The sequence below is a fragment of the Psammomys obesus genome, unplaced genomic scaffold, assembly GCF_907164565.1.
Source record: "Psammomys obesus unplaced genomic scaffold, mPsaObe1.curated_primary_1811, whole genome shotgun sequence".
Lineage (NCBI taxonomy): Eukaryota > Metazoa > Chordata > Mammalia > Rodentia > Muridae > Psammomys > Psammomys obesus.
In genome coordinates, this window is record NW_026596234.1 from 11,117,161 (window position 1) to 11,139,998 (window position 22,838).

General features: G+C 38.6%; 1 protein-coding gene across 3 annotated transcripts in view; it reads right to left on the minus strand.

Annotated features, from left to right (window-relative positions):
* The window catches only part of Cse1l (chromosome segregation 1 like), a 39,389-nt gene that overhangs the window by 11,990 nt on the left and 4,561 nt on the right, over positions 1-22,838 (minus strand). For 2 of the 3 annotated variants that reach the window (XM_055596136.1, XM_055596137.1), the window contains exons 2-14: positions 19,250-19,344; positions 15,187-15,329; positions 13,109-13,210; positions 12,885-13,030; positions 12,475-12,565; positions 9,177-9,284; positions 8,184-8,276; positions 5,814-5,981; positions 5,221-5,350; positions 4,282-4,347; positions 3,368-3,570; positions 2,645-2,729; positions 1,285-1,346 (exon numbers count right to left, since the gene is read on the minus strand). In XM_055596136.1, the coding sequence (XP_055452111.1) occupies positions 1,285-1,346; positions 2,645-2,729; positions 3,368-3,570; positions 4,282-4,347; positions 5,221-5,350; positions 5,814-5,981; positions 8,184-8,276; positions 9,177-9,284; positions 12,475-12,565; positions 12,885-13,030; positions 13,109-13,210; positions 15,187-15,329; positions 19,250-19,334 (1,482 nt within the window). In that variant the 5' untranslated portion in view covers positions 19,335-19,344. Of the gene's footprint in view, positions 1-1,284; positions 1,347-2,644; positions 2,730-3,367; positions 3,571-4,281; positions 4,348-5,220; positions 5,351-5,813; positions 5,982-8,183; positions 8,277-9,176; positions 9,285-12,474; positions 12,566-12,884; positions 13,031-13,108; positions 13,211-15,186; positions 15,330-19,249; positions 19,345-22,367; positions 22,446-22,838 lie in introns of all 3 variants that reach the window. The other variant, XM_055596138.1, reaches the window with a different exon arrangement.

Below are 22,838 nucleotides of genomic sequence, written 5' to 3' on the forward strand. Positions count from 1 at the left end.
TATGGGTAACAACATCTAGCTTCAGATGGTGGTCTTTAAATAAAATTTCCAACCCTGAGAGGGACTAAGCAGGTCTAGGCAAGAAATGGACAAGATGAATCTGGAACATCTTGTTATTTGAGAAACTGTTAAAGACTAAGAATTCTGACTTCTTGACATGCAAGAGGTTTGTTGGCCAAAAAAAAAAAAAGATCAGCTAAAACATCCTAATGTGTGATGAGTAACATACCCTACAAGTCTGCTGTAGAGACTGATTGTTGGGGGATGGTCTTGTACACTGTGTATTTAGATGCTGATTTCTATGCCCCCAAATCTGGTTGCAGTCCAGACATGAGCAATGTCATTTCTTTTTTCTTTCTTTCTAAAAATATTTTTTTATTTTTGTTTTTCCCCTTTTTAAACTTCTTTTTCTTTTTAATCTTAAAAATGTATTTATTATGTATACAATGTTGTGCCTGCATGTATGCTTGCCTGATGTTCCATACACATGGCAGGAGAGGACTAGAGAAATAAGATACTACCATGAGGATGCAATGGGCCAAAAACAACATGTGACACTGTGACTAAAGTGGCTAGTCTCTGACAAATGAGGCAAGTGGAGGGTGATCTGTTACAAAGTAGGACACAGCAGACTAGACAACTAAAGCAACCTGTGGCCAGAATTTCAGTCAATTTTTAATAAGACGATCATAAGAATACAAGATACTGGGCTGGAGGGATGGCTCAGAGATTAAGGACATTGGCTGTTCTTCCAAAGATCCTGAGTTCAATTCCTAGCAAACATATGGTGGCTCAAAACCATCTATAATGAGATCTGGTGTGCAGGTCTATACACAGATAGAACAATATACACATAAAAAAAAAAAAAAAAAAAGAACACAAGATGGACTACATAGATCAACATATCAGAACACTTGTTTAGCATGTTCATGGGTTCAATTCTCAGGACAAGAAGGGAAAAGAACAAGATTTAAGAGAAATTAAGCATTACCTATAATTACAGGTTATTAAATTTTTTTGGTTAGATGCAGATGTCAAATACTAATTAGAACCTGGTCAAGGAGGCACATGCCTTTAATCCCAGCACTCAGGGAAGCAGAGGCAGGTGGATCACTGTGAGTCAGGCCAGTCCTGGTCTACAAATAGAGTCCAGGACAGCAATGGCTACACAGAGTAACCCCGTCCAAAAAACAAAACAAACAAACAAAAATTTGATTACACAGTACTGGAGAAGAAGGTACATGTATAAAACAAATGACAGGTGTGGAGAAAATCACTACTTACTTGATTCCTAAAAATCATAATGTATTTGATACCATCAGCTTTAAGCACAGGAAACTCATTCACTGTTAAAAAGAAAAAAGAAAAACCACGATTACTTAAGATTATTCACAAATCAGTGACGTCAGAGCTTAAACAATGGAGCTACTACTGGTCAAGTGACTAGAGTTTGGCTAATCTCCAATGTTGCAACAATTAAAAGTGTTGTGAACTCACATCATTCAGCTGGGATTTCCTTTCAATTCTTCTAGTGAAAGGAGAACAAATTAGAGACAAGAAATACTGACCAAATGTCAATACTCGTAAAGCCAGCTGGAGATGACCACTCATTTGAATATTGCTGACCTTTGTGTGTATATACATTTTCACTGTGCAACTATGCCCAGCCCGAACTTGATATGTAGACCAGGCTGGCCACAAACTCACAGAAATCTTCCTGCCTCTGGCTCTGAGTATTGGTATTAAAGGTGTGTTCTACCATGCCTGGCTACATACACACCTTCTACAAAAATTATTTTAAGGAATTATCTCAATTTATCTCAGCACACTCATAAACACAGGAAACTTTCCTTATCAATTTCACATACTTTGAAAGTAAAATTTATTTATTTTATTTATTTTTTTTTTTTTTTGCTTGTTTTTGGAAATAGAATCTGATCTATCTCACTCTGGCCTTGAACTTATCCTGTTGCTTTAGAAGTCTTTGAACTCCTTTCTGCTTCAGCTTTGAAAATGATGGAATTATAGACATATCCCACCAGATCTGAGTGAGAACTTTTATATTTTATTTTAATTAATAAATTAATTTAGTTACATTTTTTTGAGATAGGGTCTCATTATGTAGTTGTGGCTGCCCTGGAACTTGCTCTCTAGATCAGACTGAACACACAGACATCTGCCGGCATCTACCTCATGGGTGTTGGGGTTAAAGGCGTGTGCCATCATGACTGGCTAAGATTTTATTTAACAGTGTTTGAGTTTGAGTGTTTTGCCAGCTCATGAATGTGTGCTGGGATTAAAGGTGTTCACCATCACACCCAGCCTGGGACTCCTGGTTTATTCTTATGTTTTTCATGTAGGAAGGAAAAAGAAAGAGTATAACTCCTAAACATACACCAGGATAACATTGCAGAGCTACAGTCTGTCTCCTTACTCCTAGTTTCTTCTAATAAAACATATTCTTTGTGAAGTTAATTTTACACAAGCAGGAGCTGAGGGAACCATGTCATTACTGCCAATAACATGAACAAGTTCTCTAAAATTATAGTGACACAGATTTCTTGACAGCTGCCATATTACTGCTGCGAAAATTGAAGGTATAACATCGTAAGTTACAGAAAAGAAACAATTTCAGAAAACTCACCATTATTTGATTTTAAGTCAGGAAGTATGTGATTCACAAAAAATTCAGTTAGGTTTACTAGTTCATTGGCTTGTGTGATTCCATGCTGAAAACATATCAAGAAATTTAAGCAATTTTAGAAAAATTGAAAAGTTGAGATGAGCAGTCTTTCAAAAAGTCCTCTATTTTTGTTTTATGAGTATGAATATTTGCCTTTATGTATGTCAGATGCTGAGGGGGCCAGAAGATGTCTGGTCACATGCAACCGGAATTACAAGTGACTGTTAACCATTATGTAGGTGCCGGGATTTGAACCCAAGTCCTTTGGAAGAACAGCCAGTGCTCTTAATCACTAAATCATCTCTCTTTCCTTTTTTTTTAAGCCAGGGACTCAATATGTAGCCCTGGATGGTCTTCAGTTCACAATTCTCCAGCCTCTTGAGTGCTGGGATTATCTCTCCAACCCAGATATGATATTTCAATACACAAGCTCTTAGGAATAAAACAAAACTGTCTTAAGACAATAAATGTTCCTAAACCAAGTAGCTAAGTTAAGTTTTACATAAAAGTCTCTGCCAAGGTGATGAAAGGGTATGAATCAAGAGGTAAGTGCTTAGTTCATCTACAGGAAGCTTTGTGGAAGAGTATACTGAGAGCAACAGGCTGCATTAAAAGAAATACATTATTTCTTTTTGAGTCATGTGGCTGCCAAGGTGTTTTGGAAACAAAATCAGCAAGACTTACCTTCTGTGTTTGAGCTTTTGATGCCAAAGATGTAACAAGGTAAATGGCTGCATCTTTGTGTTTCCAGTTGACAGATGGATTTTTTGCATATTCCTGAAGCATAGAATTAACATAACCAGAGAAGATTCCTGTCACAGGACCTTCAAAAAATTTGCATAATCCTCGTACAAGATCACAAGCAGCCCTGCGTCTAGTATCAATATCTATAAAATCAAAAGAAAATGTATCTTGGGAAAAAGTAGCAACCAGTCCAGTTTCTAAGAAATTGTCAGCAACACAAGAACAACCTATTTTTTTTTTCCCTCTAAGAAACACAAAATGAAAATGAAGCTAAAGTGGTCATAATATCACAGATCCTACAAAGAATAATTAGAAAAGATGAAAGTTATAAGACTTTTTGTTCTGTTTTTTTTTTATAGGGATTGAATGCAAGTAATCAATGTACCAATGTAATCAATGTAAGAGCTTTCTTTGCATATGAGCTATCTCCCTAGTCGCTAAGAACTGGGCTTTTCCAGACAGAATATCACACAGCATAGGGGGGCTTTAAACTCGCTGTGTAACTGAGGATGACTTTGAACTTCTTTGTGTGCCATGTACAAACATAAACATGTGTATGTATATACACATGCATGCCCAGGTATTTTAATTGTGTACAGGTCAGAGGTCAATGCTGAGCATCTTCCTTGATCCTTTTATACTTTCAAAAAATTATGTGAGTGTTGAGACAGGTAGAAGAGAATTGGGAAGAGGGAGTGAGACAGAGATCGACAGACACAGGGTGGGATTAAAGCAGGAAATCATGCCTAATAAAAGCTAAAACTACACTATTAGCCACTCCCCACATTTATTAGAAAGAAAAGTGCCTTAGAATTGGTGGCAGGTAACTACTAACTAAAAACCCAAACACATACCAGAGCCTTCCAAATCCCTTCTTATGTACTCCTCAGAATTATCTTCAAATGCTTCTTCATCAGCAGCTACAGAGAAAGTAGGTAATTTAACACAGCCTCCAGAGAACATGCCATCATGCTCTATACATGAGCAAGCAGAGCTGCTTTGTTTGACAAAGTCCTCTCTCATTCTGACTTCAGCACACATGCCAGAAAACTATTATTAGGCAAATCATAGTGTAATAAAGAATAAGGCTCCTAAAATCTTCCTACTGCATTCAAAAGCCACCATTCTTTCTAGGAATACTTTCTATGTCGTCAGTAAAGACATTAAAACAAACATTAACTCTATCCACTATTATTTAATAAATTACTTCAGTGATAAATGTAGGGCAGACATCCTACAGATGTGGCTTGAAAATACCCACATTCTATTGTCCTGAGCTTCTTGCTCTTCTTGAGGTGACACCTGAAGAGCCCTGGGTGGGTAATACACAACACAAGCCTCTACCTTCTTAATAAGAGGAAGAAACACAGGCTCTCTACTTTAAAATGGAGGCCATTTTAAAGTAGCTCACCTTCACGCCAACAGTTTTAAAACACCTTATTTACCCTACTGAGATGTTAAAAATAATTACAATACTAAAATTAAACAATTTCTCAAAATTGAGATCTTTTTCAATATTTTTATAATAATCATTTCACAGATGTTACATTTTCTGTCTTGGCTTAGAAACCAGGTAATAAATGACGGGCCACAAGGTTTACTTGGTAGTTTAAAAAAATAAATCTTATATTCTAAAGAAGTCATCTTATTAAATTGATGTTAACCACCTTTAAAACAAGAGGAAAAAAAGAGTATAGAGCTGAGATGGAGTCTTATGACCATGTCCAAAGCTTACACACTTTTAAGAACAGCTTTTACTCCCCTGAAAACCCTTTCCACTTTGCCATAATTACCTCTAAATTCCATGTTAGGTACAATAACTTTTTCACAGATACTTGTCAGCGTGTTCTGGTCCTCAAACAGATTCTTATAATGTGGTCTTTCACAAACTGAAGCCAGAAATTGAATTGCATTACTTACCAACTGAAACAAAATACAAAAATAAGAATATAATTAAAAGCAAAACTAGTTTATTCTTATAAGAAATAAACACAGAATGTAGTCCATAGACTCAGTATCCAGTATCCCCTAGTAAGGGGAGCAGGGGCTTTCTCTGGCATGAACTCAATGACAGGCTCTTTGATCACTTAACCCTGGGAGGTGCAGCCTTGCCAGGCCATAGAGGAAGACAATACAACAAGTCTTGATGAGACCTGATAGGCTAGGGTCAAATTGAAGGAAAGGAGAAGCTCACCTATCAGTGGACTAGGGGAGGGGCATACTAGAGTAGGGAGAAAGGGTGGGATTGGGAGGAGACAAGGGAGGGGGCCAAAGTTGGGATACAAATTGAATAAATTATAATAAATGATAGTAATAAAAATATATTAACATTAAAAAAGAGAAATAAATAGGGAAAGAAAACATTCTGTCACTACCATCATCTTACCAAATCATATTTAACCTCTTGACCTGTTGTAACTAGTAAATTCCAGATGGCTGTGACAAAACGAGGCAGGTACCGCTGAAATTCTTCATCATATTTTTGTGCATAGAGAGCAGCATTATCACAAATCTGAGATTTTAAAAGCTCCAATAAACCTGCTTCCTCTTCATCCTCACATGAAAGAAAAGACAAAACTCAAACATACAACATTAGTGCTGCTATAAAGGAAGGAGAGGAGCTAAAATTCGGGCATAGACTTCTTTTTTTTAAATCTATTTATTAGATATACAGTGTTGTGCCTGCATGTATGCCTGCACACCAGAAGGCGGCACCAGATCTCATATGGTTAAGAGCCACGATGTGGTTGCTGAGAATTGAACTCAGGACCTTTGGAAGAGCAATCAGTGCTCTCTTAACCTCTAAGCCATCTCTCCAGGCAGAGGCACAGACTTGTTTAAGATTTAAATCCAAACCAATTATCGAGCTGCATCTGTTCTACCATCAATCTATGCAAAGCTTTCAAATATGCAAATGATAACGTTATTATTTATTAGTTACTGTCAGTAAGTCCCAACACCTTTGCCCCTGTATTAAGTCGAGAGACTTTCAATATGTCCTAGGTTAGCCTCAACATCCTAAGTCCTCAAATTATAGGCAAGTATCACAACACCTAGATTCTCACAAATTTTTGGGTTAAATAAAGGCTTTTTTCTCCTTGTTGCTGACAAGAAAGCATTTGAAATATAAGATTGAAAAACATCTGAGGCTAGAGATATGTCTCAGTGGTTAAGAGCATTTCCCGTTTCTGCTGAGGACCCAGGTCAATTCCTAGCAGCAACATGCAGTTCACAGTCATTGACAATCTCAGTTCCAGGATATACATGATTATGCATTTGTATGTGTGAACAAAACACTCAAAGATCTAAAAAAGAAAAATAATCCTATAGGAGCTTGAACAGTAACAGTCATATATCATACTTTCTGTAATATGGGTTTCTAAAGATTATTTTATTATTATAATTTTTTTTTGTGGGGGTAGAGTTTGAGACAGGTTTCCTCCAAAGTGCTGGGATTACCACCATCGGGTCATATTATTATCTTCAAGTTTTATGTGCTTAGGTGTTTTGCCTATATGTAGTCCTGTGGATGAAGTGTATGCCTGGTGCCAGTGGAGACCAGAAGGGAGCGCTGGATTCCTCTGGAACTGGAGTTTCAGATGGTTTGTGAACCTCTGTGTGGGCACTAGGAAGTAAACTTAGGTCCTATGAAAGAGCAGCTGGTGCTCTTAACCACTGAGCAATCACACCAGTGCTCTTTAATAATATTATGTTGCCGTCCCTAAAAGGAATATAATTTTAATAGTAAGTATATAAAACATGCAATGCCCCATCCTCAAATGAAGTAACACTGTGTGTAAATAATATTTTGGTTATAAATATATAAAAGGGGAAGAGAAAAGGATGGGCTACAAGCACTTGCTCTTCTTGCAGATCTGGGTTCCCAATGTGCACACTGAAGCTTGTAACTACCAGCAACTAACTACAGTGTCCAGTGATCTAATACTCTCTTCTGGCCTCTGCAGGCACTGCACGAATGGGATGCATACACATCAACACAGGCAAACACTAACACACATAAAATATTATAAAAATAGCAGTATGCCTTTTATTAACATAACTTCAAACTGGTTTCCCCAACTGCATTGAAACTAACGAGTGCAAACTTTGTTGCACCCTTTAGGCCTGAAAGACTCTGAGGGCTTTTTCTGATTAACTGTATGGAGCAAGATTTCCTCCAGTGAGTTGGACATTTCTCAGCACATTAAAAAATAAATCGTTGACAATATACTAAATATTGAGCCGGCAGCACAGGCCTTTAATTCTAGCACTTGGGAGACAAAGGCAGACCAATCTCTGGCCAGCCAGCTCTACAGAGAAACAGTCTTAAAGAAAAAAAAAAAAAAAAAAGGCATAGGGCATGGCAACAAGGGCTATTATCTGCAAGACCCACCCCACCTCCCTTTCTGCTTCATGAGACAGGGTATCATATAGTCCTGCAGAGCCTCAACCTCACGACATAGTGGAGAATGACAATAAACTGACACTGTACTCTTAATCTTCTGACAGTGTGGGGATTTTAGGAAGGTAGGCCGTAACGATGAAATTTCCTACAGATCACAGAGTCAAATATTTCTTACATTTGTGAAATTTCATATATTAACAATCCAAGAGTAAGTCAGTCTTCAGAGTATCCTTTTTTTGTGGTGGGGGAGTTGGCCACTCACACTAAGCAAACATTACAACACTTGAGTTTCATCTGCACCAAAATAATCCTTAATGATGGAAAAAGACTGACAATATTTTAAATACTTACATCAGTTTGTAGGAGCTTATTATCCAGTGTCAAGAGGGTATGAAAATTGTTCATCCAAGTTTCCATATTGTCTTCAAAAAATTCAGGGAGATCCTGCAGAATAACCAGACTTGAGACTTTTGATTAAAATGCATTGATTAACCAATTTCCCAACTATGACAAACATCTGCCCATTGCTGTAGGCTCCAGTCCAGACTTTAGTCTATAAAAATTCTACTTCACCTGAACTGTGGCAGCTGCGTTCATTTGCCTTTGAAACTCACATCACTGTCCTGTTACTTCAGTCTGCAGCTATCTGTTCTCTACGGGTTCAGTGAGGACGACACGAAGCTCATGTTTACAAAGCACACTGTTACAACACATCCCTCTCCTATGAGATGGTTGCCCTAAGTACCCACACAGAGGCTCTCAACTAGCTCCAGCCAACTTCTGGACTCTAAAGGCATCCATAAACACACATATGGCATATATTCACACATACATATACTTTAAAAGTTTTAAACATTTATTATTAATTGTTGTCTCTGTATGCACATGTGTTTATGAAACAGCAGACAAAGGCTTTCTCCTTCTACCATGTGTATCCTGGAGGTCAAATTCAAACAAGCATATATACATGCTGAACTAGCTTATTGGCCCTCGAATATCTAATTCTATAATGCTTTCAATAAAATTAGGGTAGGGTACAGGGAAGAGGTGCTACAGAGATGGCTAAGTGATTCTGGGTTCCCAGTGCCCACAAAGCAGTTCACAACTGTCTATAATTCCAATTCTCATGTCATGCCATCTCTCCAACCTCAAATTTTAAAATGTTAAGAAAAGAAAAAAAATCCCTATAAAACAAAACATGAAAAAATGCTTTATTTCCTTTCAGAACCAATGCTGGGGAAATCAATCCTGTCAGGTGGACTAATTATTTAAAGGTGTGTGTGTGTGTATGAGAGATCAAGAGAAAGGTAAAGAATCAAAAGCAAGAAATCAAATAAAACTTACCTGAAAGTTTAAACTATAAAACAATTTTGAGATCAAGATCAAGGAAGAAAAAAGAATCCTCAGGGCAGAGGCGTCGTTTGCATGGGTGCTGCAGAGTTCAATGGTAGCCTTGGAAAGGAATTTAGAAACAAGGTTTTAGTGTATCATAAAGGCAGCATGGTGAGCTTAGTGAAATAGCCTTGTGCTATGCTGAGACTACTTATATTTCTTCTCCAAACGAGGCCTTTACATAGTAACATATATTTACTTAAAAGATGCTGAAAAATAAAAGTATGTATTTTAATCTGATAACAGCTAGTAAATACTCCAAATGTTACCCCTCTGGGCATCTTTCCTATGTACACACACATTAATAACAAACAAAGCGGGCTGGAGAGATGGCTCAGAGGTTAAGAGCACTGGCTGCCCTTCCAAAGGTCCTGAGTTCAATTCCCAGCAACCGGATGGTGGCTCACAACCATCTATAATGTGATCTGGTGCCCTCTTCTGGTACGCAGGCATACATGCAGGCAGAACACTGTGTAAGGCCGAATATTGTATAAATAATCAATCTTAAAAAAAAAAAAAAAAAAAAAAAGCAGTTCCCACATGCTCTCAGAAGAAATTCTGCAGGGTGGAAGTGATGGTACATGCCAACACATGTGAGGCAGAGGCAGGCAGATCTCAGTGAGTTTGAGACCAGCCTGGTCTACAGAGCAAGTTCCAGAACAGTGAGGGCTACACAAAGAAAGCCTGTTTCAAAACGAAACAAAACAGAACAACAAAATTCCTCTACCATTTGGTATTTATATAATTTTCAACTGAGCATTATCCTAGCTATAGGAATAGATTTGTCTATACAATGTTCTACATGCCTCTACTTCTGAGTCTGAGATTCTACATGAGTAGTACAAGACAGCACAAAGAAAGCAAAGAAATGGGTTTGGGAGGTCAGAGATCTGAATAGAACCGAGATTCCATTACTCATAAGGAATATTACTCTAGTATGGAGTTACAGTTGGGTATAGTCAGGCAAGCATATGATCCAAGTACAAGCAGGAGGATTTCAAAAGTCAAAGGAAGAATGAGCTACATAGAAAGACCTAACAACAAGAAATATTGGGGAAAGGGGATGGGACAATGATACATGAAGTCAAGGGTTTGATCTCAGCATCACATAAACTTGTTAGGGGTAGTACATGCATATAACCTAGCTACTTGGGAGATGAAAACAGTATCACCAGAAGTTCAAGGTCATCACTGGACTTGTCAAGACAATCCCCCCCTTTAAAAAAAGATTTATTATTTATACAGTATTCTGCCTGTATGTGCGGCTACACACCAGAAGAGGACACCAGATCTCATTATAGATAGATGGTTATGAGCCAACATGTGGTTGCCAGGAATTGAGCTCAAGAACTTTGAAAGAACAGCCAATGCTCTTAACCTCTGAGCCATCTCTCTAGTCCTTCAGACAATCTTAAGATAAACAAACAAAAGCCAGGTGTAGCATATCTTACACCTTTAATGCTAGCACTGAATTTGAGCCAATTTGGTCTACATGCTAAGTTCTAGGCCTACCATGGGCACATAGTGAGATCCCAAGGAGGAAAATAAGTGGAGGCACCTTTTTAATTCCTGGACTCAAACGCTGGCGGATCTATTTGAGTCTGAGGCTAGGTTAGCCTACAGAGCAAGTTTTAGGCTCCCAGAACTACACAGAGAAGAGGGATAGAGAGATGACTTAGTGGTTAAGAGTACTGGGCTGGAGAGATGGCTCAGTAGTTAAGAACACTGTCTGCTCTTCCAAAGGACCCGGGTTCAATTCCCAGCACCCACATGGCAGCTCACAAACTGTATCTGTAACGCCAATTCCAAGGAATGTGACACCTTCACACATAAAATAAAATTAAAAAGAAAAAAGAGGGGGGTACTACAGTGAATAAAAACCTCCTTACAGGCTTATACATGGTGCACATGTATGCATGCAGAACACTCATATATAAAGTCAAATAAATAAATCTGAAAAAGAGACCCTGTCTCAAAATACTAAAAGAATGCCTAATTATGTTTAGAATATACATAGGAAATGACAGAATTTTTGCATGTTTATTCCTTGACTGGCTATGGTGGTACATAGCTTTAAATCCCAGAACTCAGGAGACATAAGCAGGCAGATTTGAGTTCAAGGCCAGAGTGGTCTACAGAGCAAGTTCCAGGACATCCAGGACTACACACAGAAATCTTGTCTCAAACACAAACAAACAAAAATCCCAAAACCCCAAAACAAAAAATAATCCCCCCAAAACAACAAAAACCATGAAGAACTTCCTGTACTTTGCACATACCCACTTTGTGAGCAAATGCTTACTTGCTTTCTTCTGGAATTTAAAACTAAAAATAACTATTGACGTTTTTCTCAATAAACTGTTCCACTCAAGAAGAGTAGCATTTCTAACAGCATATTCAGAACAGAATGTTCATTTCATTCACTGTAATCTAGATAAAACTTTTTTTCTTGTCCAGAGAGTCTCACCATATAAACCAAACTGGCCGGGAACCTGCTGTTATAGCCCAGTTGTGGCCTCAAATTTCCAATCCTCCTGCCTCTCCTTCCCTCATCTTGGGATTATAGGCATGTGAACTATGCCTTGGCTTTTAATTACACTGTTAGAAAATGAAAATCTTTCCGAATCTAAAGCTGGAAAATTGATTACATTTTGGTCTTAATTTTTGAAAAATGTTACCTTAACCACAAATACCCTTTATAAAACCTTTATCTGAACACTATTATACAACCATCCTTTTTGAAAGAAATGAAAAGCATTCTGCCATCAAAGGAAGTGAGACTTAAGCTTAACTCTCATTTTACTAATAGTGTTTGTGGTATCTTGTCTGTAAAAAAAAAAGGGGGGGAGGCATTAATTTAAATTTCATAGGATTCTTATAAACACTAAGAACATCCTAAAGAAAATACCTGTGTTCTGTAAAAGTATGTAATTAAATTCCACATGTGGGCAAAATGTCAATCTCTCTTTTAGAGACACATTCACTTACTTGGGTGAAATGATAGGATTCTTGGGTTGTTTTTAAACATTCCTAGAAAATTAAGAAGGTAGGCTAAAAAAGTGCCAGCAACTTAATACTGTACAACAAGGAAGCTCAGCCTCACTGTGTCCATTTCTGCACAGGGTTGCAATTCTTCTAAAAGGAATGCTGTACTATCAAACAAGTTTTTTTTTTTTTTTTTAAATCTCTTAAAATTATACACATATTTAAGCAATTTAAAATACTAGGTAACTTTCAAGGCATACCATACCTTAAACAGATTAGTCAAAGGCAAAGCAAAGGCATCCAAGACAAGTTTAATTTCAGTCCATAGCTCATTTGACTTAAACTCATGACGGTATCTAGAAAATGGAGAGAAGCATAGGAGTTCAACCTTCTGTTTACTCAATTTAGATGTTCAAGGACAGATGAACATCAACCATCAACCAGATGCCATCAACCAGAGAGCCTTCTGAATTCAAAGTACAAAGAATAATCTAACTACCTCACAGAAAACGAGGCAGCGCGAGATGGACGCTGTTGCTCGAGATGAAGTGAACACAACGAAATGAGTGACTTCCCAGTTACTCCAGGATGTTCACATTCACCGGAGTAAGAAGTTACCCAACAGAAAGCTACACTAACAGAAACCATACTAAAAATAAACCTGTGCATTAATACCTTTTAAATAGTGAATGTGCTGTGCGAAGGACTCCATTAATAACATGGAAATCTCCACTCTGAAAGCGATTGACCATTTCTGTCAACAAGTCAGGCCATTTTTGAGGGAAGTCTTCTCTGCCAATGATGCTAATAGCATCACTCAACTAGGGAAGGAAAGCTTTAATTAGCAGACAGCCTCATAAAGGTGCACCCAATTCCCTGGGTCTAGCGCAGAACACCACCTGCTTCTGAATCTGTTCCGGGCTGCTCAGCATCAGATGAACAATGTTGGCTTTAATAGCTACTCGATCAGCTTCACAAATCTTGTTTGGTTCATCTTCAACCTAAAAGCAAAATATCAACAAGCAAGTGACATAGGATCCACTCTCACATCCATTTGGGTTTTCAAATAAAATGTAACTAATCTTAATAACTCAAGTTATCAAAGAAAATGGAGGAACGTAACTATTTCTCTGTCTCCTATGGGAATAATGACCGTTTTTCCCTCCCTCCCTCCCTTCCTTCCTTCCTTCCCAGTTTTTCAAAACAGGGTTTATGTAGGGTTTAGCCTAGGCTGAAAAATTGGCTATTGGCAACTCCACCTATAATCCCAGAAAAAAAAAAAAAAACAAAAAAAAAAACACAGAAACAAGTGAGTCCTGGGGTGTGGGTACATTCTGGGATGCACTTAGCAAGGACACCCTAGATTTGATCCCTACTAACAACAAAAAGAAGGAAGAAAGGAAGGGAGGAAAAGAGGGAGGAAGGAAAAAATAACTAGTTTCAGTTTTCTATGTAAATATGTAAGTTAATCAGCATGTAGTTAAAATCTTTATAGATTTGTAGATGTATGTTATTTAATCAGTCATCCTGTGTGTTTGTGTTTTGCTTTTAGAGACAGTATCTTTCTATGTAGCTGGCCTTGAACTAAGGAATTTCACCTGCCCCTGCCTCCAAGATTGAAATAAAAGGCGTGTTGCCATCAATGTGGGGCCAATCAGAGTCATCTTTAAAAGATTCAACTTGATTCTCACCTTACAGATCTATCCTATGAAAACTTTGTCTGTTACTAATTAAAAGTAGACCTGGGGAGGGGGGCTGGTGAGATGGCTCAGTGGTGAAGAGCACTGGCTGTTCTTCCAGGGGTCCTGAGTTCAACTCCCAGCAACCACATGGTGGCTCACAACCATCTGTAATAGAATCTGATTTCCTCTTCTGGTGTGCATGAAAACAGAGCACTCAAGTGTACTACATAAAATAAATAACTAAAATATTTTTTAAAAAAGTACACCTGGGGTACACCTCTTAGAGACACTATAGACTCCCTGGTTTTACATATCATAAAGATAAAGACATCAGGATCCTGATGCAGTAGAGCTGTTCATGAGTTTTAGGATGGCCTAAACTATGAAAAGACTGTCTCTACCTAATAGCCCTCCTTTCCCTCCTACCCCACAAAAACAAGAGGCTAACATGCCCACAAACAATATGGACTTTCTAAGATTTAGCTATTTCTTTACCACATAGAACAATATCTAATGAATAATAAAAGCTTTAAGATAATACTTATTGCCTTATAAGCTTTTTCTTAAAGTTGTATTTATTTTATATGTATTTGCCTACATGAGTTTATGTGTACCATCTGTATGCAGGAGCCCCTTGAGGCCAGAAGAGGGCATCAGATTTCCTGAAATTGCAATTTCAGGTAGCTGTAAGCCAGGCTGACACTGACAACCAAAGCTGTGTTCTCTGTAAGAGCAGTAAGAGCTCGTTAACCACGGGGCCATCTCTCCAGACTGATTTTATAAATTCTTTTGTCAATGATGAGAAAGACTAGTAAGTATTTGAACACACACACACACACACACACACACACACACACACGCAGATTATAGGTGTGTATATGTAAGTGTATATATAAGACCGAATTCCAAATCAGCCAGGGATACAAAGCTCGACCCTGCTGTGAAATAAATAGATGAATAAGTAAATCTTAATTACTGTAAAAGTCTGCTCTTTTGAGATGGAATTTCACTGTGCTGCCCTTGGCCTTAGTGCACTTGTATAACCTAAGAAACCATGATTACAGAGACACACACAGCCCATCTTATGCTCTATCAATGCAGACTGTCTTCACGGCCTAGGTCTCCTAACAGTCTAAGTTACAAAGGTAGGATGTCATGCGGAATTTACATGAAGTAACACGAGTTTTAGATAAAGAACCTGTTCAACATTAATTCACACCTGAATTTAGTACAGAAATAGATATAAGCCATAGAAACATTCAGAGTATTTAATTATGTATTCCCAAAATACTCACAATTCTCCAGTTCCTTTTAATATAGTTCTTGAAGGTTACTGAAGCACATACTTTAATGACATTATCCTGTGACTTTTCCAGTAATGTTAAAAGCAACAGTGGGTAATTCTGATTTCCTTCTACAGATTCAAGAAATTTCTCAGCTGTAAAAGAATTTTCATGTTAGACTTGTTAAAATAAACATTTCCACTCTATACCTATAATAAAACTATGTCTATAGTTAAATATAAACTATAAAAAGAAACAATGATTAGATGACAAATAATGGTTTGAGACTTAAGCTGAGTACTTGGGAGGATCCAGGCAAACCCAGGTACACACTGAACTTTAGTCCAACTGGAGCTACACAGTTATACTGTCTTACAAACAAAACAAATAAACCAGATACATAAATAGAAACCCACCAACCAGCCAATGAAATATCAGAACATTTTCCTACAGGACAACATTGATTTTATCCACTAAATGGTTTCACATGTTAGATGAAATGTATATGCTTCAGTTTTCAAATGACCTCACTCAATTCCCCAACATCTACAACAGTCTACTCAGATGTACCCACCCAAAGCTGCAGCTCCCGAGGAAATCAGATGTTACTGTAAGTTACACACCCTGCCTCCTGCCTCCTTCACAAGTAATATTAGTACAATGAGTCCATGCTATTTATGTGAATATGCTATTACCCATGAGCCAAGCCATCAGTAAAACTAAGACAAAGATTTCTATCTTGGTCCTTCAAAGAAGACTTACTTATGCTCCAGGATTGACGGTGCAGGCCGTTAATCCCAGCACTTGGGAGGCAGAGGTAGGTGGATCTCTGCAAGTTTAAGGCCAAGTTTGTCTATATAATAATACAGTAAGTTCAAGGCCAGCCTGCTCTACATATTGAAATAATGCCTCAAAAACAAACAAAAAAATAAAGACAGGGCACAGTGGCATGCAGGGAGACAGAGGCAGGTGGATCACTGTGAGGTCAGGGCCAGCCTGTCTACATAGCAAGTCCAGGACACCCAAAGCTACACAGAGAAACCCTGTTTGACACCACCCCCAATATTTATTTATTTTTATTTAACATATATGAATATTTTGCCTGCATGTATGTGAATGCAGTATTGGCTTCTCCAAAGCTGCTCTGTTTTGAATTTACCATGAAGAATTCAGACTATTTTCAGGAAAAGACATACTATGTTGGTTTTTTTGTTTGGTGTTATATGTGATTTTTATATGTGATTTTTAAAATTGTTGTATTTACTGTTTGTCTGTCTGTCTGCTCAGCTTATATGTGATGATACCCTCTTCTACCATGTTGGTTCCAGAGATTAAACTCAAGTCATCTAGCTTGGCAGCTGGCACCTTTACCCACTAAATCATCTGAGCTACCTTCATTCATTCACAGACAAGTATCATGTAGCCTTGATGGCCTCTAATGCAGTAAGCAGTCAAGGATGAACTTGAATATCTATCTGGTTGTCCTGTGTCCCCTTCTCAAAAGCTTGGATTATACGAACGGGCTAGTAGACAAGCACTCTAGCTATATCTACCTAGGCCTGAAGCATACTTCTCAAAAGTTTAAGGCAATGTTTTTGTGTTTACTCTTTCACCTATACAGTATTCTTACTGATGGTAAGACGGATTAGCATATAAAGGCACTTACCACACATCTGCACAAGCCTAGGAACCCAAACTCTATGCCTGGAAACCAGGTACAGAAAGGAAGAGAGAACCAACTCTACAAAGTTGTCCTCTGCTACAAAAACACTATGACATATCTCCTGATCTCTGTCTTGTCTGTTTCTTCTCCTCCCTTCCTCCCACTCACACACATACTCTAAACTAATTAATTCAATTAAAACTTTTCCATGCTGACATGTTTCTGCATAGGCCAGGAGCCTAAAAAGCCTTCCAATTCTGGGTGGGGAAATGGTTCAGTCAGTCCAGCAGTAAGCATGGTGGTGACCATTGCACCTCCTGTAATCCTAGTGTTGGAAAGGCAGACACATGAGGATCTGTGGGGCTCACTGAGAAGCAACTCTAGCCAATGGGCCAGTAAGAGACCTGTTCAAAAACAATAGGTGGAGTGACAAGAGGTAAAAATATGATGCTGACCTCTGGCCTCCACTTTCATATAACTGTCTGATCAAAGCTGGGAACCAGTTCACAATTTGTGCCTATCGTATCATAAAGATGTCGACAGTTTAGCAAGTGTAAGGTCCTGGGTTCCATCTTCAGCAGTGAGACTGGGTGATGGCAGGTATAGTCAGATACACAGAGGCTGATTCTACAGGTCTTGGGTCAATCTTTGAGAAATTTGCTTCCCAGAAACAGCAGTTTATTTCTACACTTTGTCCTGGGGTCATAAGGCTTTTTATTTTTTTAGCACCCTCAACTTTTAAAAACACATTAAAAATATATATATATTTCAATAGTGTTAGCTAGCATAGGCTTTCTGAGAAATTCTAAGAAGATTAGAGCAATTAATTTTTCTTTATCCACGAACAACACATCAGGGACATTAGTGTGACCTCTCAGAAATGTAGACTGGGCCAGAGAGGTAGCTCAGTTGGGTTAAATGCTTGGTGCCCAAGCATTTAAGCATTGAACCTAAGTTCCCCCTCCAGTGCCCACATAAAAACCAAGCACAAGAGAGCATGTCTGTAACCCCAGGGCTGTTCAGGTAAGGACAGATGGATCCCTAGGACCTGCTGGCCATCCAGTCTAACCGAATCCATGAGCAGCTGGTTCTGAAACTGTGTCTCAAAAAATATCACCCAGAGTGGTCAGAGAACTGGCTGAGCAGTTAGGAAGAGCCCTTGCTGCTCTAGGAACTGACCCGAGTTCAGCTCCTAGCACCCATGCAGCAGCTTATAACCACTGGTAACTCCAGCTCCAAAGGATAAAATTCTCTTTTCCAGCCTTTTCGGGCACCAGGCACACATGTGATATATATATATATATTTTTTTTTTTTCCACACTCAGTGCATATACATACACACAGGCAAAAATGCTAGACATATAAATCTTTTTAAAAAGGAAGATAACCAATACTGACTTCCAGCTTCTTCATGTGCATACTTGCACACCCACGCGCGCATGCACACAGACACACAGAGACACACACACACACATACAATATTGTGGGTGATACAGGGGAAGGTAGTCAGATATGGGGGGGATAATATTCTCAAAATATAAACTGGCATGAAATAGCTTCAAATAACCCTGCATAAGGATTAGAAATCACACAGACTCCTAGACTAGGATGAGGCTAAGGGTACAGCTTAGTAGAGTTCTTGGCACTGGATTTCTTAACCAGCGAACAAAGGGATGATGGGCATGACAGAGACACAAACCACCCACACAGTCACATTTCTATTTGTTTTATATAATATTTCCCTCCACTCATGACTCAGATCCTCTGAAGAGAAATCCTGTCCAGAAGCATAATATTATTACATTCTGAAGATTAGATTATGATAACAAGGATCACCAACAAACTGCTCAGAAGACCTTTCTGAGCCCACATTTCCTCAGTTTTTAAAAGTTGGTTACCATCATTTAAAAATGAGGGAGAGGATTTCCTATGCTATCCTGATGTTTCAAGCAAAGTTGCAAATCTAAGCATACAAAGCTGGTTAGAGTTTTGTATCTTCCCTAGTTAGAGTACCATCCCTAGTATTCCAAACAAATACGGCCCTTAACAAGGTCTAGTTCACACGCCAGTAGTTCCACCTGGCAAGACCCCCTTCCCTTTTTTTCTTTTCTTAACTTTTGTATCTAGGCTGAAATTCTAAGTTCACACAAGTAACTCTAAGCCTTAGACAATATTAAACACACCAGTACTTTTTACCCCAGAAGATGTCATAAAAGCTACTTTACTCAACAAAAAATTGCTTTGTGTGTTATAACTATTGTTAAGCAGCCAAACATGTCACATCAACCAGGCCTGGGAAAACAAGCAAACATACTTTTTTTTTCTTTTGAATTTATAACCAGGCAGACTACACAAAAGTTTTCCACCATATGTCTCAAAAATGAATAAGCCAAAGAATAAAGACATCTTTACCTGGACGTCTAATGGCGGGATCAGGATCCAGAGTTTTCTTCAAATACTCTGTTAGTGTCTGCAAATTTGCATCGCTGAGCTCCATGGCTCTGAATCTAAAATTAAAAAGCAGAGTCTAAATAAGTGATCACTTGAAGAGAAAGTGAGTAACATAAATGAGTCTTTTTGTTACTGCTGTTTCCTACTTTGCTTCAGAGGTGGGGTCTTACTGTGTTAGTCCTGGCTGGCCCAACACTCACTACACAGGACGGCCTTGACCTTGCATCATATTCCTGCTTCTGTCATCTCTAAAGCACTGAGATTACAAGCATTCATTAGCACACCCAACTATGAATACTTTTGTATTATAACCCCTTTTCTAAAATTATGCATTTGAGGTGGCAGTGTTTTCTGTTTTTGTTTTTTTTTTCCTTTGAGGTGGTGGCGGGCAGGATCTTTTCAGGGTTTCATATAGCTCAGTCCAAATCTGATCTAGTTGTATAGCTAATGGTGACCCCAAACCTTTTTATAAGTTTTACTCTTTTGTCTATTCGTGTCTTGCCTGCTTGTATGTGTGTGCAGGATATACAGAATAGAAGGAGATGACTCCTGCAAGTTGTCTTCTGACCACCACATGTTGGCACACGTTTCCTATCCATGCCACTGGGCACACACAAGAGTCCAATGTAAAATCAAACAAAAGCATACGGCTATTGAGATCGCTCAACAGGTAAAGGCACTTGCACAAACCTGGTGATTTGAAAATTCAATTCCCAGAACCTATATTTACAAAGCTGAGGTAGTCCTATGGCCTCCCTACCCAGAGCATGTGCACAGCCCCATCATACATATACAGCAAAAAATTTTCAAAATTAAATATTATGGGCTGGAGAGATAGCTCAGAGATTAAGAGCACTGGCTGTTCTTCCAGAGGTCCCGAGTTCAATTCCCAGCAACCACATGGTGGCTCACAACCATCTATAATGACATCTGGTCCTCTTCTGGCGTGCAGGCAAATATATAGGCAGACAATGTATACATAATAAATAAATTTTTTTAAAAAAATTAAATGTTATTTTTTTCAAAAGCCTAATACAGGCAGATCTCTGAGTTCAAGGCCAGTCTGGTCTATACAGTTCCAAGACAGCCAGAGCTACACAAAAAAATCCCTGTCTAGAAAAAACAAAACAAAACAAAACAAAAACAAAAAAAACAAACAAACACTAGACAAATCTTTTTTGTTTTGTTCAATTTAGAAGACATCTAACTTTGTTGCTCAGGCTGGTCAACTCCTAAGCTCAAGGGATTTTACAAGCTCAAATTCCAAGTAGAAAAGACTATAAAATGCACCGTCACATTTAGCAATAAATAAGATATCATTAAAGTTCTGATATTAAAAAATGACAAAGGGACTGGAGAGATGGCTCAGTGGTTATACGCACTGGCTGCTCTTCCAAAGGACCTGGGTTCAATTCCCAGCGCCCATATGGCAGGAAATATTAAAAAAAAAAAAATTAAAAACAGGGTCCAGCCAAATGTCTCAGTAGTTAAGAGCTCATGCACAGACTCCTGCTTCTAGAAGATCTGAGTTCAGTTTCCAGCACCCACATCAGGCAACTCCCAGGGATCTGATTTCTCCTGGCACACACAGTCACATAAGCATATACATCATTATTTTATTAATTAAACATAAAATGAGTAACAAACAAATGCATAGGCCAGAAAGAAGGTTCAGGGGATCTGAGTTTGAGCCCTGGAACCCATATAAGAGTGAAAGAAAAAAAAAACGAACAAACAAACAAACAAAATACTCCACAAAATTCTCCTTTGATATCCACATGTGCCACAGCATGTACTCCTCTCAAATATGTTTATATGTCTGTGGACAAAGAAAAACTACGTCCTCAACTTGTACTGATTTCCACACTCATGCCATGGCATGTGCAAGCGCATACACACACACAGAAAAAAAATTAATTTACATATTTGTTTTGGACAGGGTTTCTCTGTGTAGCCTTGGCTGTCCCTAGACACACTTTGTAGACCAAGCTGACCTTGAACTCACAGATCTGCCTACCTCTGCCTCACTGAGTGTTGGGATTACAGGCATGTGCTAATTCACATAATTTTTTACTGTGTTAGAAATGAACAAATGCTAAATACACACACACACACACACACACACACACACACACACACGGCCTACTGGACTATGTTTCCAGCCCTTACAACACAAAGCTAAATAAATGGCTGACACACATATAAGCAATAAAGAAAAACACAGCTCAGGAAATTAACTGTAGAGCATGTGACTATGGTCAGTAGCAATGACTTTTTAAATTTTTATTTATTTATACAGCCTTCTGATTGCATGTGTGCCTGTGCACCAGAAGAGGGCACCAGATCTCACTACAGATGGTTATGAGCCACCATGTGGTTGCTGGGAATTGAACTCAGGACCATTGGAAGAACAGCCAACGTTCTTAACCACTGAGCCATCTCTCCAACCTCAGAAACAGTAACTTTAAACTAGGTACTGAGAACAGCTTTTAAGGATTCTAACACATAAAACATGAGGCCAACTAGGAAGAGTAATCACTTGAGACCTTGATTTAAATCACACCACTTTGCATGCAAAAGAGCTGTTAAGACTGCTAGTAGTTTCTAAAACTGGACTAGTTATAGATGCATAATTGTATAATTTTGTTTGGAATACTACATTTAAAATAGATGGATCCTAAGATATATAATATGGATGCATGATTGTATAAAAGATTTACTGGTGTGTGCCACCATGCCTGATGTATGCAGTGCTGGGATGGAACTCCGGTTTTGTACATGCTAGGCAAGCACCAACTAAGGCACATCCCTAACCCCTTTATTTTCTACTCTGAGAAAAGATGTCAATAAATTATCACGGTTGACCCTGAACTTGCCCCCTGCCTCAGCTTCCAGAGTAACTGGGAAAGACATACCTAAATTGCCAAGTACCAAACCTCTAATCCCTTTCTGTAATCTCACTCCCCAATCAGACCTGTAATCTTTCTCTGCAGTCTCCCAAACCCTCCCAAAATCAATTAATGGAAAGGTTTTTGTTTTTTTACAAGTATGTAGCAAACATCTGGCACCAAAATCTAACCTTAGAGATCAGCAAGATAGCTCGAAGTTGGTAAAGGGGCCTGCCAGCAGGCTTGAAGATCTGAGTTCCACTTAGTACCTATCCAGTGGAAGGAAAGAACCCGATGCACAAAAGTTACCCACATGTATCACAGTGCACAAGTGCCCACCTGCACCCACAAATAATAAAAATAATTTTAAAAACACCTTGGCCTAAGCTGCCCAAGGCTACAAGTATAATTTTTGAAAATCTAGTTTAGTGTGCCAATTTGTTTCACTACAGAAATGTGTCTGGGGCTGGTGAGGTGGTGAGCAGGTAAAACGCTTGGCATGTAGTGGACAGTGAGACTAAACTCCCTGACAACTTCTATATAAGCACTGTGGCACATTCCCCAATAAATAAATGGGGGGGACTGGGCCTGCTTGCAAGTGCTACCCCAGAGCCCACTAGGTATGTGGTATAAGGTATGTTCACACACACCCACCTACTAAA